Genomic DNA, 16,770 nt, shown 5'->3' on the forward strand with positions numbered 1-16,770 from the left:
AAGCGAAAGCCGCCCCCAACACAATCCGTCTCCTCTGGTTGGTTCGCCCGGGCTGGATCGGAGAATTGAACGTTAGCCCACACACCCCCTTTGTGCTTTTAAACTTCCATTGCCTGATCACCTTCCTTGCACGGAGTTCTTCCGACTACACTCGTCCGAGTGTATGGCAGTGTTACCTGCGGATATGCTTTTTCGGGATTGGGAGGGTGGGCTCAGGTGAAACGGGGTACGGGGTTCGGTATGGAATTGGTAAATGGGAATGAGGGTGGCGGGGAACAGGGTTTGGATGAGGGTTTGTGACGCCGTTGGCTGTTGTTTTCGATGTTACTGGTTGTAAATGGCCTATCTTGGATGTATGCGTCCCTACACGTCTGGGAATTCTCGGATAGAAGGGTGGTATAGTATAGTAGTATAGGTTGTGATAGTTTTGTTTCAGGTTTCAGTTTCGCTGCAGGATGGTGGGGGGAGGGATTTTCTTTCAGCTTTTGTCTGTCTTAAGGATAATTCTTTATCCCAGATACATGGATGTAGTCAGGAGTATGGTAAATTGATGGTCTAGAAGGCATCTGATATACAATACACTATAGGTATACGGCATGTCTAATCCAGGGGTTTTATACTGTCAAGAATCGATACAGCGCTCGTTTGCCTGTATTCCTACTTGATATACCGGTTTCCCATTTCAGTTAGCTTCGGAAAGTAGAAGGTAACAGACAAAGCTCAGGTTGATTTCATGAAAATATGAAGTGTGAGGTATCCAGGGTAATCAAAGCAAACGCCCGGTCAACGGAGCCCTGCTAATAAAAGAACAAAGAGAGAGGCGACGAAAGGGCAGTGGCGCATAGCGAGCTAGATGCTAGCCATAAACAACCAAATCAGAATCAGTAGTCTTCATCCGAGTCTACATGCCCGCGGTAGCGAGACATATACCCAGTCCCGCCATCCTCGCTCGCCGAATCATCAAAGTCAAAGTCGTCATCATCGGACGACACTTCCTCGTCTGGGTAATCGTTGGCTGGGTGGTTTTCAGCTGTGGTAAAGAAGGTCAGCGGAGGTCTATGGTTTGGGGATGAAGAGGGCAAGTGAAGGGAAAGAATCACATACCATTAGAGTCCGCATCCTCACTATCCCACTCCTCCTCATCATCTTCAACAAAATCCTCCCAGTACTCCTCATCTTCGGCCGTGATGACAATGACACCTACTCCAGGCTGAGGGTTGGCAATACTCTTTTGCTGCTGGTCGGACTCAAATTCGGCAAGGGGATTCTTCAGCATCTCAGCATCTGATAGCGGGCGCCGGACGTAAACGTCGTAGACATAGTCGTCTTCGTCATCCTCCTCCACAGCCTGTTCAATCTGCTCTGAAGACTGCGGTGCTGTAGGTGCGACTCTCGGTCCCTTGGGCTGCCGAGGCTGGTGCTTCAACGGCGGCTTAGGAGCTGCACTAAAAGCATGCTGTAAAGATGCAGGCGGGGGAGGAGCCGGTCTTCCAGCCTCCTGGATATCGACGTCCATGCCATGGTATTGGTCACCCTCTTGCTCGAGCTCCAGCGCGACCTGCTCGAGATCATGAACCAGCCGTTCAGATTCCTGATCCCAGCTCCTTTGTTGTACCTGAGCGGATTTCTCCAAGGTATCAGACAGATGTTGCTTCGCAGCCGAGATAGCACCCTTGCGCTCCTCGCGCCACCGTTTCTCGGCCTGGTTAACGACAGGCCGCTTGCGTGGTTTAACAGGTGACGGGGGCGTGCTGTCCTTGACAAGTTCCTTAGGCTTCAACGAGAGAGCCCGTGCCTCAGCTACCAGATCCGAGACCATGGATGCCTTGCGCGAGTGCGCATTTCGCTGCATCTGCTCGACCAACACAGCCACACCAGGCGCAGGACCACCAGCGCGTCGCTTCTGGATTCCACCAGGGGAACTCCTTGGGGAGTTGAGATTCGAGCGCGAGATCTGGAAGCGACGCAGAGCCTGCGCGCGGCTGGAGGATGACTCCACTGATGCCGGGCTGCTGTCGCGCACTGCGGGTTGGTGGGAGACATCAGAGCTAGCCGAGGAGCCGGGCTGCAGGTCAGTGAAAGGAGAAGGGCCCCCGTAGACAGCACGTTTGTGCTTTTCTTCAGCCTCTTTGCGTGCAGCTGTAATGCGCTGCGCTTCGCGGAATTCTGCTCCCGGCGAGGTGGCCCGCACCCTGGGCACGCCCATGGAGGATGCTGGCGCGCGCCGGTTTACATGAAGACTGCTTACTGAGCGTGGGCTGCGCAGGACCCGCTGCACAGCTGGCGTTGCTGGTGGGCTTGGTGATGCATCTGCACTCCCGATCTCGCTGGCTTTCAGAGTGACTCTGTGGAAGACGAAGTCGGTGAAACGCCGCTTGGTTTGGTGGAGTGCGGATTGAATGACTGCGGGGTAGATTAGTGTCTGCTGTCAATGTGTCGATCGAGTTTTCATCTCTAGGGGCAACCATTTTCATGGTATTATGTATCTTTTTAAAGGGGTCTAGATCGCGGGGCAAAAAAACAAGGGGATTGTTCTCGTACATAGAGTCTCGACGGGCTCTTCCTCGCGCCGACGCTTGATATTAATTTGCTCTGGTGGAAGCGCCATGGTGAAAAGTTGGCGCAGATTTTGCGACAGCTTGTTTGGGGTTGTGGAGGAGATAAATGGGTGAGGCGGCTTGAAGCATCCAATTTGATGTGTCCGATCTTTGCCCGATTTGGTTTAGCAGTCACGTGATCTGAACGTTGTAGATATCAACAGACGCATGAGAACAGATGAAAGTTGAATCGAAACTAAGAGTACTCGAATTGTTATCTCTGTAATAATTAGCCATAGACTATAGAGCCACGCAGAGAAAGTAGCCTATAAAACAAGTTTTCCGTATAACATGTCACTTAGTGCATTCTCCTGATTTTCAAAATCTGCTGATTTCTATTATAGATGATCATTTACATTTCTAACTAGTGTTTCAAGTTCGGTGGGTAGATGGCCATTTTTTCTGCTAGCAATTAAAAAGCCAATAGGACCAAAGTCCAAAGTATTCGCTATGCAATGCGATCATCGCCGCCACGACTCGTCCCTCTCCATGGTCATCATCCAGTGAAACATGCGGCGTACTCACAGCCCCAAAACAAAATAAAATGATAGAAAAAGTCAAAGATAAAAAGAAGGAAGAGACTCAAGGCCAGCTAGCAATACAAGGTAGTAAAGAAGGGAAGATGGCATGAAAAGGATTAATAGGGGAATAGAAAATCATTGCGAACGGAATATGTCCGGACGAAGAAAGGGGGAAATCCAAAAAAAGCCAAAAGTAAAGAAAAGACAAGGGTGGAAGTGAATGGCAAAGAGTCCAAAGTGAGAAAAAAGAAGAGATTATGACCAATACAAAAAACGAACCAGATCAAAATGGGGGGAGGAAAGACATGACAATCAAGAAGGGACTATATGTAAGAACAGAGAATAATGTGGCATTAGGTTCACCAAGGACAACGAGTCCAAGGTTGCATCCTTCGGAGCATGTGCAGAGAATTATTTGGCTCCAATCTCCTCTTCAGCCCAGCCGGGCAGCGAGTTTTCGTTTTGAATAGCCAGGCCAAATCCTGAGTGGTTCAGTCCACCGAGGGCAGAGAAACTGGAGAAGCTGCTCTGAGGCTGATGGGCCGCACCTGCGCGAGAGTGGCCGGGTTGGCCAGAGACAGGTCCGAAGGGCTCCTGGGAGAACGAGGGCAAGCTGACAGCCCGGGAGTGCGAAGCACGGGGCACGCTAAGGCTGCTGGTGCTTGCGTGGTGACCGTGTCCCGGTCCGTTTGCCACACTCAGGTAGCTGTTGGAGGACTTGTGCTGGTGCATAGGCGGGTCCATGTGTCCATTTGACATGTCACCGTTGCTAACGCCGTTGTACAGGGACTGCTGTGGCTGGGACTGTGTCTGCAGGCTAGAGAGCGCCATAGGGTCGCTGAGATGGTTCTCCTGATCCTGTGCCTGATGAGCAGATATCTGGTTCAGGTACATTGTCAGGGGATTACTCGAGCCGACATTCAGAGCGCCTGAGGAAGAGGACACATTCTGCAGGGGGTGCCGGTGCTGTCCATTTTGGGAGCCGGTGGATCCTGACGCCGGGGAAAGGGCAGGGCGAGTTGGGCTGGACTGGGAGCCAGACTGGCTAAGGTTCTGCGGGAATCCGTTGAGAACGGATGGTGGCGACTGGCCTTCTATGCCGGCTCCGTTGCGGTTCTGCTGTCCGTTCTGGGTGTTTCCGGCTTGACGCGGTGGGTTTCCGCAGCGGTCCTTGCCAAAGTTGATCTTGAATCGCCTATAGTCCTCCCGATTGCGCATCCCCTCGATAGCCTTGATGGCATTGGCAATGTTCGTGAAGTTGACAAAGGCGCAGCTCTTCTCGCGCAGTGTGTTCACCAACTCGATCTCACCGTACTCCGAGAAGTCCTGGCGAAGGCGTTCTTCTGTCCAGGCCTCGTCCAAGTTACCAATATAGACATTGCGTGATGCACCGCCGCTGACTGCTAACGCGATGGCGGGCGGGAGAGGACCGGAGTGTTTGCCCCATCCAATCTTCAGACGTCGGTTGTGGATCATCAGCCCCTGCAGATTGCTCAGGGCGTAGAAGGAGGCGGCCGAGGTGGGGTCGATGAATGTAACGAAGCAAATGTGCTTATCGGGGATATATCGAACATGGTGCAGCAAGCCTCCGCGGACGACATTGCAGATTTCTTCAATAGTAGTTTCAGGGTGGATGTTTCCAAGGTAAATGGTGCGGTTGCCGAGATTGTTAACACCGCCCGCTGTTGTTGCGACGGCGGCCGCGGCAACAGACTGCTGCGCAAGCGCATTAGAAATCAGATCACGATCCGCGGTGTTCAGCACGTGCGCATATCCAGGTGCGATTCCAAGGAACTGCGCAGCATTTTGCTGCTGAGTCTTGGACACATAAGCACAACGGTCCTTGCCGTAGAACACCCGCTTTGGTGCTTGCCATTGCTGCTCCTGGGGGAGCTGGGTGACCGCTTTCATGGCATTACTGATTGACAGGAAATGGACGAATCCAATCGCCTTCTCCTTAACGATCTTGACGGTATCAATTGGCCCAAATTTGCCCAGATCCTCCCGCAGATCATCCTCGGATGTCTCCTCGGGCAAATTTCCAAGGTAAACGTTACGCGACGCACCCGACTGCTGAACCGCCAGGGCGACTGAGGTGGGGACCTGTGAGGGCTTACCCCAGCCGATCTTGATATCATTTCCCTTGATGGCCAACTTCTTCAAGATGGCATCGGAATGGAAATGAGTGGCAGAGCTGCTATCCAAAAAGGAGATGAAGGCGCAGTTCTTATCAGGGAGCAGACGCACCGACTCAATTTGGCCGCTACGCACATGGTTTAAAATCTCCTCGGCAGATGTTTCAGCCGGGATGTTTCCAAGATACACGGTACGGCTGGTCCCTGACAGCATGCCCGGGGCCACGGAAGCTTGGGGGCTCCCCAGAGCCGCATTGCCCATACCCCGAGACCATTAATCGGCGATTGAGGGCCCATCATTTGGGAGCCACCCATGCCATCAGGTGACATCATTCCATACAAACCGTGGTTCTGCATTCCTTGCGTTGGGCTCTGGATATGGTTCTGGTTGTTTTGGGCGTGTCCGTTGCCATTGGCCTGTGGGAAGCCACCGAAATTGGCAAATTGGGGTGAAGCAAAAGCCGAGGGAGTTCCTGGTTGGAAGGGACTGCCTACTAGCAGCTGGGAGGGGAGAAGGGGGGGTGTAGTTCATATCGAAACCGGATGCCATATCGGAGTGTTGGCCGGCGGCAGTGTTTATAGCGGGGATATTGGCGCGACGAGTATTCCGATCCGAGAATCCTTGGATAGGGTTGGGGTGGTTGTTGTTGTAAGCTCCGTGGGAAAAGCCAGTATCACCGTTCAGCGCGTATTTAGACCCGGGAGGGATTAGACGCGAATTATTTCGGGATGCTTGATACATCCGAGGCTTGCATGGCGAGAATAAATCCAACACTTGTCCTAAGACAAGAACCTAGTCTTAGTCGGGGATGAGAGGCCCTGACTACGAGACTGCGAGGCTCTGAGGGGAAGAAAGGGTAAAAAAAAAAATAAAGGGAGGATTATCAGATCACCATTCAGGAGATGTCTCCACAGCCAATCTCAGAGGGAAAAATAGGGAGGATTTCGGGTGGAGAAGAAAATGAATAATGTCAAAAAAAAAAAGAAGAAGCTCTTTCAAATGTAGACGTGTCTTAAATGAAAGTTCAACAGTCAATTGGAATGTTTCAATCAGGGTGAAATTGGGGAATGGGGATGGAGACAAACCTGTCCTTTTTTGGGTCTCTTTTAGAGAATGCCACTTATATGTCAATCCCCCATGCAGGACAAGTATATAACATATACGAAGTCTCCTGAGAGAGGAAGAGAAGAAGAATTCAAGTCAAAAGACTACAAAAGTCATTAGCTTAAAAGAGGTTAGGAAATCCAAAAGGGAAAAAAGGAAAAAAAGACCTGAAGGGGAAAAAAGGGGGTAAGACTGGGGGAGATTGGGGAAGAGTTTACAGTTGACACCAGTTTTTAAAAGAAGTAAAAAAAATTAGAAAAATAATCCTTATTAAGAAGCGATAAAACGAGAAACAGAAACACAAAAAAAAGGGTTAAAAAAGAGCGTGAAGAAAAGGAATGAAAGGCAAGGAAGTGAATCCAGGTAAGGTACGGAGTATGGAGGAGAGGAAAAAAAAAAACATTAAAAGGGGGGAAAGGTAATAGGAGCACTTTGAGTGGGTTAAAGGGGGCCGGACTAACTTCATTTTTATATATGAGATTATATTACTGATTTATAGGAAGTTATATGCCTCGATTGGATATACAACATATGAGATAATAAACATAAAATAACTATATTGTAATAAAGAATACCTACAACATATAAAGAACAAAAGAATAAAATATAATGGGTTTCCCCAAACTTCGAGTTCCCGTGGCTCCTGCAGAATTGGATCAGGACCCAATCTGCCCCTGACAGGTTCATGAGATTAATATAATTTGGAGTACTACAGTACTACAGTACTACCTAGGGACGTCTTTTGAATCCTCTTCTTTTAATCTCCGTTCTCCGGGGAAAGCATATGGTCCCGTGACCTCCTTTATACATCCATGACAATGGAACTGCAATATCCCGAACATCCATGGATGTCAGCTATGTCATTAGTAAGGACTAGGTAAGCGAAAGCCTACACCTCCAGGGCTGGCGCTATGTAGGTAAGGTTCTGACTCACCTCGTGGATGAGTTTAAAATGTTCATCTGCTTCAGAATGGTAGGTATATCCCTTGATATACTCTAAGCACAGCTATACTGTCCATCTTAGTGGTGAGTGACCAATAGAATTATGTAGACAACTGGATTCAAATAATTGGAATCCACATGTATCATCTAATCCCTGTGGATAAATCAATCAGCCTTGGATCATAACCCCCAAATATATACTCCAAAAGATATCCGAGATATACAATTTGATGACTGCCTCAGGCATCCGTGGGGAATCCCGCATCTATCGGAAATTTACCCCTCTACCATAATGTGCGATTCCTCCCTTGGACAACTTGCAATTGGGAAGAGATAAGAGTTCCATTCTCTGTGTATCAGGTGAGTCTACTCTTGCATTCTAATCTGTCCTGCCTGGATTCTTCTCAGCCTTACCGTGTATGACTCACAGATCAGACCCAATATTAATTATTTCTCCCACAGAACTCTCCCGCCGCAACTCGAGCTGCAAGGACTAGACTGAACGCCATGGCGTCTACCACCATCTACATCGACGAAGACGTCGGTAGAGACGAGTCCCCCGCCAACGGTACCGAGACCGCCCCCTACAAGACCCTCGTCCACGCCTATGTGGAACCCCCCCCCACCACTGAAGGCATCCAGTACCTCACTCGCAAGTCCCAGACCGACGCCGCCGGGGAGGATGTCGACCCCGCAGCCAAATTGGAGTGGAAGCCCGCCACCAAGTCGGCAATGAAGAAGGCCAACAACCTTTGGGAGCAGCGCAAGAAGAAGGCCGCCAAGGAACAGGAATTGGCCATCCGCGAGAAGGCCGAGGCCGACAAGCGCCAGAAGGTCCTTGAGGAGGCCAAGAAGGTCGTGATCAAGGAGGACACCTCGCTGCCCAAGCCCGTGCGCGTTCGTCTGGACGTCACCGACCCGGCCATCATCAAGCTGCGCACCCCTGAGTCCGATGAGGCCGGCACTCGAGTCCGCGTTCTGGGCCGAGTTCACCGTGCCCGCGCCCAGAAGGATGTCGTCTTCATCACTCTCACCGACGGCTATGGGTACCTGCAGTGTGTCCTGACCGGTGACATGGTCAAGACCTACGACATCATGACCCTCACCCTCGAAACCTCCATGTCCATCCACGGCGAGATGCGCGCCGTGCCCCCCAAGCAGCATGCGCCCAACGACCGCGAGCTGCACGCCGACTTCTTCGAGATCATCGGCAAGGCCGCTGGTGACAAGGAGGCTATTACCACGCGTGTGGCGCCGGACGCCGACCCGCAGACTCTCTACGACAACCGCCACTTGGTGCTGCGCGGTGAGACCTCCTCCTCCGTCATGAAGGTGCGCGCCGCTACTCTGCGGGCTTTCCGCAAGGCATTCGAGGAGACCCGCATGCTGGAGGTGACCCCTCCCGCCATGGTGCAGACCCAGGTCGAGGGTGGCAGCACTCTGTTCGGATTCGACTACTACGGCGAGAACGCCTACCTGACCCAGTCCTCCCAGCTGTACCTGGAGACATGTCTCCCCTCCCTGGGTGATGTGTACTGTGTGTGCCCGTCTTTCCGTGCCGAGAAGTCGTTGACCCGCCGCCACTTGTCGGAGTACACGCACATCGAAGCCGAGTTGGACTTCATCACCTTCACTGATCTGCTTGACCACCTCGAGGATGTGATCTGCCGCGTGATTGACTACACTCTGGCTGAGCCCGAGATCGCTGGATATATCAAGCAGCTCAACCCGGATTTCAAGCCCCCGTCCCGTCCCTTCCGTCGCATGAAGTACGACGATGCTATCCAGTGGCTGATCGAGCACGAAATCCCTAACGAGGAGGGCCAGCCCCACAAGTTCGGTGACGATATTGCTGAGGCTGCTGAGCGTCGCATGACCGATATCATCAACCAGCCCATCTTCCTGACCCACTTCCCTGCCAACATCAAGGCCTTCTACATGAAGAAGGCTCCCGAGGACCGCCGTGTCACCGAGAGTGTCGACGTTCTCATGCCCGGAGTTGGCGAGATCGTCGGAGGCAGTATGAGAATGGACGACTGGGATGAGCTGATGGCCGCCTACAAGCACGAGGGCATGGACCCCTCGCCCTACTACTGGTACACTGACCAGCGCAAGTAAGTTTCGATATCTCGAATTGTTCCTATTAGTATTTTCCTCCATACTAACTTTTGAACAATAGGTATGGTACCTCCCCTCATGGTGGTTACGGTCTCGGTCTCGAGCGTTTCTTGGCCTGGCTGTGCGCTCGTTATACCGTCCGTGACTGCTCATTGTACCCCCGGTTCACTGGCCGTTGCACTCCTTAGATATGTTAAAAGTTACATGCATGATCACGATAGGTACGGGAATGTGGCATGGGTGCTACAATGGACGAATGAGATTTCCTTCAAAGATCAATTAAAACCATTCTGTTTCTATGTCACGTACACCGGGTACCGAGTACCTATGTAGATTTGGCTTGCCTTTTTGACAACACGGATATCGACTGACCTACCGTACCTGCAAGATTCTTAAACTGTTGCCAACTGATGCCAGCTGAGACTCTACGCACACACTACACACACTACAGCCCCAAACAACACCGAGGCTCTCCGAACAATATGCACAGTCCACCCATAAGCAGTCTTCCACATATAGGATCTCAGAATGTAGTTTCCAAACCCGAGATTTCGAATCCCAGATGTCAAATCTCAAATCCCACAACCGTTGCCGCTGCCGTTGAAACCTAGCCCGAGACCCTGGCACCTGGGATTATGAAACCAACCAAAAACGGAAGCATGCATGCGCACACAGCCTCAAACCGAGTCCCGTCTATATGGGATTTTAGCTAGGTTCCAAACACGGCTGCTCGCGCGCGGCGTGACACGATCTGTCGTGCGTTCTGCGTCTCCATTGCCCCCTGACCGGCGAAGAGAAGGTGGGTTTGGTTTTGTTGGATTTGAGATTGTTCGGATATGGAGTTGGTTGGCTTTTGGCGTTGGGGTTGGGGTTGGCGTTAGCATTGTCGTTGGCGTTGTTGTTGTCGTTGGTGTCCTCGGGGGTGTCCTCGGGGGTGTCGTCGTTGGTGTCGTCGTTGGTGTCGTCGTTGGTGTCCTCATCGTAGTTCTCGTTAGCTTTCTCATCAACGTTCTCGCCGCGTTGTCGTTCGCGTTCGCGTTCTCGTCCTCGTTGGCGTTGTTGTTAGCGTTAGCATTGTCGTTGGCGGTGGCTTTGGCGTTGTCATCGGCGCGCTCATTATCATCGTCGTTGTAGTTTTCGTTAGCGTTCCCGTTAGCGCTGTTGTCCTCGTTTTGTAGTTATGGTTACGTTCTCGTTCTCGTTCTCGTTGGCGTTGGCGTTGGCGTTGTTTTTATCATTGGCATTGGTGTTGCTTTTGGCTTTAGCTTCCAGCTACAGCAAGTAAAGCCGTCGATGGGGTCGGATCGTTTGGTCTGACGATGCTGCTGATGCTGACCTGCTGCGGATCCGGGTCGCGATGAGTAGGGAACGGGCGTGCTACGACATGGCTGTGATCGAGGATAGGAGATTGGATTTGTCATTTGTGTATAGAAAAAGACCGGAATCGAGATCGAGTTGGACGAAGTCTGATCATGGTCACGGGGGGGATCGAATCGGTGTGCCCAGGTGTCCTACTGTAATCGTCCGGGTCGGGAAACCTGTCCCTGGTTCACCTCTCAACATCTCATCATCTCCCATGGCCAACAATGGGAGATGGGTTAGTACTGACTTTTCTTCCAAAAGAAATGGACAGGGACTTGGGGTTCTTGTCTCTTGGAGAGAGAGAGAGTGAAGAGTGTTCTCCGTCTCTCTCCGTCTACAGGAACAGAGGCGGACAGTGCGAGGAGGATTCTCATCCATCTCTGACACGGGTTAGTACAGTATCTTTTCAAAACAGACCAGCAAAGAGCTTGAGGTATCTCTAGCATCGTGAGAGAGAAGAGGAGACCGTCTCCGTGTACAGAGAAAGAGAAGCGCAAAAGGGTGATCCACACCACCGTGTGCTTCCATTGCTCGAAACCGCACGGAGATAGGATCCGTGAGCCCACAGGGATTCCCATTCCACTTGGCCCCTTCAAGAAACGCCCAGCCCTAGGTGTGTGTTCTAGTGGATATTCCCATTGACAAGTCTCAGGGAACAGAGAATAGAACTGTGTCCGTTTGGACCGGGTACATCGTATAGACGCGCGCATCAACGTACTTATGCTCCCGTTTCCTACCTTTTAACAACCACAACTCTCGCCCCCAATGGAGACAGACGCAGCTCACATTCGGTACAGTCCAAATCAGAACACGTCCCCATCATGTTGGTTAAGTCAATCTTGATGTTCGCATCATTTCCCTCCCGTTTCAATGTTCTTCCTTTCATCTGTCCCATGGCTGGGAATGATTGTACCGGTCACTGGGCTTGCATCGGTTCCATACACTTTGGGTTAGTGGCATGTTGTCACTAAGTGTCGTATTTCACATCTCCTACCGGGTTTGGTATAGGTATTTCGACATCCAGGGCATCTGAAGGCATGTGCATGTGAATGAGATCAATGCTGTTGGCCCAGCACCGCCTGTCATCGAAACTAGGTGCCGGTCGTTTTCTTTTTCCCTTTTTCTTGTTCTTTGAGTCAATTTTCCTTTTCCTTTTCAACAACCCTAATTCATGCATATCCCGGACAATACTTGCGACAAAACACAACACATCAGACTTCAAAACTCATATCACAAACTACCCCAGGAAAGAACATGGTTATGAGAAACAAAAAAACAAAAAATGAAGCGTCATGAGCTATATCGACTACCACTCAACTTGCAGCATTTATTTTGTCTTATATCTTTTCCAAGACCTAGACCAAAAAAAAAAAGAAGAAGAAGAAGAAGGGCATTCTCAATATTTTTCTCCTAGAAGACATCAATATGCATCCATGGATGAAGCGTTCACGATTATGTCCACAGCCCTCAATTCCAACCTTGGAAGGTTCTCTGCAGGGCTGGGACACACTAAGAAAAAAGAAGGCAAACAAAAGCCGAAATCGAAAGTCGAAAGCCGAAGCCACAAACCATAGCGCAGGTTTTCATTGGAAAGGTCGAATACCAAAAAAAGTGCGACGTTCAGCTCCCATTCTGGACGCGTTGAAGGGCGGCATGGATCTCCCCGGTCGACGCCCCGGAGCGAATGAGCAAGACGAGCTGAGCGACAGAATCGCTATGAGCATCGCGCATGACGGCGACCAAATCTTCGAGGAACTTCCGATAGTAGTTCAGGTCGAGTTCCTGCTGGCGGATCTGCTGGTGGCGCTCGGGTGAGTCGCTGGTGTGTTCGATGTTCAGGCTGAGTGGGGAGGTCACGAGATCTCAGCTTTCGATCATTTAAGCGTTGCCGGAAGGGGGTTGGTTTACGGGGATGAGGAAGATGTGGGAGTGAGACAGGGAGAGAGGTAAGAGGGGACGGAGGTAGGGTCTCTCGCAATTTGGGGAGTAAATCGGAAAAGATGGTTACTCACCTTGTTGCATTCTCGTTGCGTACCGAGTCGGTCTGGCGGACCCCGTTGCGGTCTGCTGGGCCTCCTTGGCCGTTCGTGGAGTGAGCTGCGGTGAGGTCTGGCATCTTTGGACTGGATCAGGTGTGCTGTCAGGGGTTCTGTTCATATGTGGGAAGAGGCTTGGGGATGGTCTGGGCTATCGTGTTCGAAGCTGATCAGATCAGATGGGGGTTCCCTGGTATCTGCCTGTGTCTACCTATAGACTATCACGATTTCGTAGGGGTCAGTAACCAGACTACTGGTATTTGGGAGGAGGACACGGATAGATTTATGGAAGAATGGGGCAAAAGGTTTAAGAGGGCGAAGTATGAATATTGGCAAGGTAGGGGTTGGGGCATAGAGCGGTCGGCCATACGTGTTTATAGACAAGTGTGACCCGACTGGGAAGAAGATAGCCTTATACATAGAATTCGTAGAGAGGGTGGGAGATGGGATTCGACGATGACTCGAGAGTCAAAGAGAGAAAGGCGGGATATTTGAACAAGGTATTTGAGGGGATTGGGCAGTTTGCCGCCAGTCTGTTTCGTCCAAGCCGAGTTGGACATCAGTCCCTATACTTCCGTAGAGCCGTAGAGCCCTCGAGCTTTCGAGGCATTTGGGCTAACCTTCACTTCAGGGAATTTGAAGATTTCAAAATATCGTTCAGAATGAAAAAGAAAAACCAAGAAGAATTGTATTGTAGTTCATTGTTTTTAAGACCTTTGAATCGGTCCCGGATAAAATTGCCAGCCAATCGTGTTGTTCTCCATGGAGATAGAGAACGTTCATATTTGGACCAACCTAAGCTCTTGCTTTTCTATTATTATTATTTTCGCCTGGCATTTCAGCTTTGAGCTTTGGTCGTGGCCCGTGGTTTGCTGGAAAATTGAAGCGAATTTGGAGTCCCTGTGTTGGTATTCGCATCTGTATGATCTGCCGAGATCTGCCTTCGGATAGATTGGAGATACCAAAGAGGCAAAAGGCATTCCCTCTTGCAGTCTTGCACTCGTGGCGACTTTGGACTTCTGCCCACGGTAGTTTGTTTGTGGAAGCTGTAGTGGCAATGTTTTGCACACTTCTGTTCCACTGTTTCAAAGAGACTGGAGCCAATTGGGATAGGGCTCTCGGGTGGACTCGACCTAACTGCAAGTAAACTGACCACAGGTGTCTTTAGTGAACATCGAATTCGACCGTCAACCTCAATGACTCGTCCAGACGCTGGAACTCTCACTATACCTCGAAGATGAAGCTGTGAATACTTGGTGGACAATCTGCGGATACGTTGGTCGTCGGCAACCCGAATGGTTCTCGTGGACATCTCATCCCTGGGACCGGGTTCTGTTTTTCTTTCACGCGAGGAAAACACATTGAAGAGGTCTGTAACTGTTCCCTCTGTCTTCCAAAGTTGTCTGTACGGGATTCACCTGGGCAGCTTTGAAATTGCGTTGCTGACTCGCTCTTTCCTTTTACAGTTTGTTAGCGCCCAACCCGTTCCTCCAACGTCCGGACTGAATTCAACATGTTTCCCCTCCTTGTCTTTTGACAGTCGAATCCTCCATATCCCCACTGTATACATTGCCGTATCCTCGACCGTATCTATCGAGTTGAGCACCGTCGCCTCTTCTCACCAGACATCGACTTCCTGATCCCGAAGATTTTCATTCCCGGTCCGCGACCCACGAAGCCTTCAAACACTTGAGCACCACACCTTGAATATCTTGTGAAACTGTCAAGGCATCGATTGCTGGCCGTCTAAAGCAGAACGAGGGATAAAAGGGCTAGAATGGCCTGGCTGTCCAGCTATGGGAGTTATGGACGCGACTGGAAGGGATGACCGATTCACCCAACACTCCATCATATTACCCAGTCTCGCAGTGCCTGGGTACTAAACCAAATACCATAACTCAGGAGTGTGACATGGAACCAGCATTTGACGCGGAGTCTGGCGTTGGTTTGGGTGACCAAACCCAATCACTGGCTCCTATGTGCTTCTGCGCCAATGTGGTGTGGCATATGTCTGGTTATGGGGGTTATGGACAAAGCTGGGTGTGAGTGATGATTCACCAACACTCCATCATATTACCCAGTCTGGCAGTGTCTTGGTACCGGGCCGGATACCACAACTCGGGGGTGTGCCACAGAATCAGCATTTGATGCAGAGTCTGACGTTGGTTTGGGTATGATAAGACCAACCCAACCCCAACCACTGTCTCCCATGTGCTTCTATGCGAGTAGTGTGGCATCTATCCTTTATACCAGCACTTTTCGGTCATTGGCCATACGGAACACATCATCGGTGCGGCAGAACCCCGTGTCTTGATTCCGGTGGACCATCTCAACTGTTTCCGTCATCACCTCCAGGGTATTTGTGTGGTATTTCCGAGCCATATGGGTTTCTTGACAAAGGTGTTTCGTGGAACGATAACGGGAACGACGAAGGGAACGGAAGTATTCCTAGGCGGCGTTTCCCGGGCCTTGCCTTCACTTCGTTGAACAGGCTAGACGGGAGATCAAAGGATATATGGTTGAATCGGACGCTCTGGGTTCGGTTGGGACTACTCGCGATTCATGTGGACCTGGCCTACTAGGGGGACTGAGGGTAGAGGAGTCACACGTTGGTTGGCCCGAGTTCTCACGCCGGTATCTGGCTGGTCCGCAAACGTGTACGGTGCTAACGGAACGCATGTCACCGCCGACGGGGTCCTTCACATGTGGGCTGACGATGGGGTTCATTGCTGTGCCGCACCAGTGCACCACGCCAAGTCAGTTGGGATGAATGAGCGAGCGATCCAGCTAGTAAGTTCCGTACCCTGCAACCGTTATCATATAAACCAGGTCGCCTCTGTCGATGGAGTGGTGTGGTCATGGAAGAGACTTGGCCAAAATTCTGATAGGATTCAATCCACGAAAGTAAGTGACTGGTAGTGCAGTATGAGGCCAAACTATTCCTGTGGACGTTGTCGTGGGTCGTCTTTTTGGCACCAGTGATGCAGTGTACGTCGGTTTCAAATCGGTTCAGGTCGAGGGCATGGTGTCTGTTGATCTTGCAAACCATGGAGAAGTCTGTGTCTAAAGACAGTCGGCGGGTCGGATGTCGACTTGAACACAAGGTCTCATGGTCAGAGAGCACAGAACACCGTGATCATCCGAGCAGGCACGATACGGGGAGCATCGATCGGTGATTCGAGGCCGTTTCATCCAGGCCATGTCGATGATTGCTTTCGTGTCGGGCTGTCGGCGGGGGTCGTGATGGGCATCGACGTTGGCTTTGTGCATGGCGAAGACGTCTCATCGTGTTTACAAGCAACGCTGTCATCATCCGCTGTAGCTTGTGGGGGGCATCGACCTGTCCGAGTCAGTCATTACACAGCACGGTCGGTAACCTTGGCCGAAGGAAGCTGCCCCATTTGTCGGCTGAAAGTATGGCTGGGGCAGTTTCTTCCTGTGGTCATTTCCCTGTCAAGTGAGGCTTCTTTGTCGGTGATGGTGATGGGTCATGGCAGGGTGAACATGAGATTTGAATGAGAGGCAGGTGAGATGTCTACCCACCTTGAAGCCGAGGATGACTACGCTCGGCCCCTTCGACCTAATTTTTCAAGGACCCCTGTCATCAAGTGATGCCAGACATTGCCTGGGGGGCAACGTCATCTCGAGAGTACGCCTCAAGCCTTTTCAGTTGTCATTTCTCCCTAGCAGGACACACGCGGCTATCATAAGGAAGGTCCGTGGCCTGCAGTTTCCTGTCCTAAGGGGAAGGAAGAAAGACAAGGGAAAGCCCTATCCCCCAACCCGTCCAATTGGATCCGCCAATAATAAGGGAAAATAGTTCCTGGCGAGGTTATTGGGGGCCCCCACTGCCGCCGACGTCGAAATACGCAATGAGCGCCAGAGTTGCGTTCTACAGTGTACGCTGAAGCTGAAGTCTTGGAATTTGGAATCCGGACTGCGCTCCGCCAATAT

General features: G+C 51.1%; 6 protein-coding genes across 6 annotated transcripts; 1 reads left to right on the forward strand and 5 right to left on the reverse strand.

Moving 5' to 3' along the window:
• Positions 1-881: 881 nt before the first annotated feature.
• Positions 882-2,608, reverse strand: N7519_003978 (Iwr1 domain-containing protein; the record flags this gene model as incomplete). Its single annotated transcript, XM_057290754.1, has 3 exons — positions 882-1,030; positions 1,105-2,403; positions 2,542-2,608. 3 exons carry the CDS (start codon positions 2,606-2,608, stop codon positions 882-884), a joined length of 1,515 nt encoding a protein of 504 aa, XP_057151956.1.
• A 921-nt stretch (positions 2,609-3,529) lies between these two features.
• Positions 3,530-5,995, reverse strand: N7519_003979 (putative differentiation regulator (Nrd1); the record flags this gene model as incomplete). The annotated part of the gene is made up of 3 exons (XM_057290755.1): positions 3,530-5,450; positions 5,480-5,744; positions 5,794-5,995. The coding sequence occupies 3 exons, from the start codon at positions 5,993-5,995 to the stop codon at positions 3,530-3,532; spliced, it is 2,388 nt and encodes a 795-aa protein (XP_057151957.1).
• Positions 5,996-7,807: 1,812 nt separating this feature from the next.
• Positions 7,808-9,617, forward strand: N7519_003980 (asparagine--tRNA ligase DED81; the record flags this gene model as incomplete). Its single annotated transcript, XM_057290756.1, has 2 exons — positions 7,808-9,414; positions 9,480-9,617. 2 exons carry the CDS (start codon positions 7,808-7,810, stop codon positions 9,604-9,606), a joined length of 1,734 nt encoding a protein of 577 aa, XP_057151958.1. The 3' UTR covers positions 9,607-9,617.
• Positions 9,618-10,123: 506 nt separating this feature from the next.
• N7519_003981 (uncharacterized protein) lies at positions 10,124-10,839 on the reverse strand (the record flags this gene model as incomplete). Its single annotated transcript, XM_057290757.1, has 2 exons — positions 10,124-10,464; positions 10,755-10,839. The coding sequence occupies 2 exons, from the start codon at positions 10,837-10,839 to the stop codon at positions 10,124-10,126; spliced, it is 426 nt and encodes a 141-aa protein (XP_057151959.1).
• Positions 10,840-12,400: 1,561 nt separating this feature from the next.
• Positions 12,401-12,896, reverse strand: N7519_003982 (uncharacterized protein; the record flags this gene model as incomplete). Its single annotated transcript, XM_057290758.1, has 2 exons — positions 12,401-12,620; positions 12,793-12,896. 2 exons carry the CDS (start codon positions 12,894-12,896, stop codon positions 12,401-12,403), a joined length of 324 nt encoding a protein of 107 aa, XP_057151960.1.
• Positions 12,897-15,879: 2,983 nt separating this feature from the next.
• Positions 15,880-16,086, reverse strand: N7519_003983 (uncharacterized protein; the record flags this gene model as incomplete). Its single annotated transcript, XM_057290759.1, has 1 exon — positions 15,880-16,086. The coding sequence occupies one exon, from the start codon at positions 16,084-16,086 to the stop codon at positions 15,880-15,882; it is 207 nt and encodes a 68-aa protein (XP_057151961.1).
• Between the last annotated feature and the right edge of the window lie 684 nt (positions 16,087-16,770).

Source organism: Penicillium mononematosum (genome assembly GCF_028829835.1).
Source record: "Penicillium mononematosum strain IBT 11891 chromosome Unknown utg000002l:1.0-8112719.0:1.0-8118358.0, whole genome shotgun sequence".
NCBI lineage: Eukaryota > Fungi > Ascomycota > Eurotiomycetes > Eurotiales > Aspergillaceae > Penicillium > Penicillium mononematosum.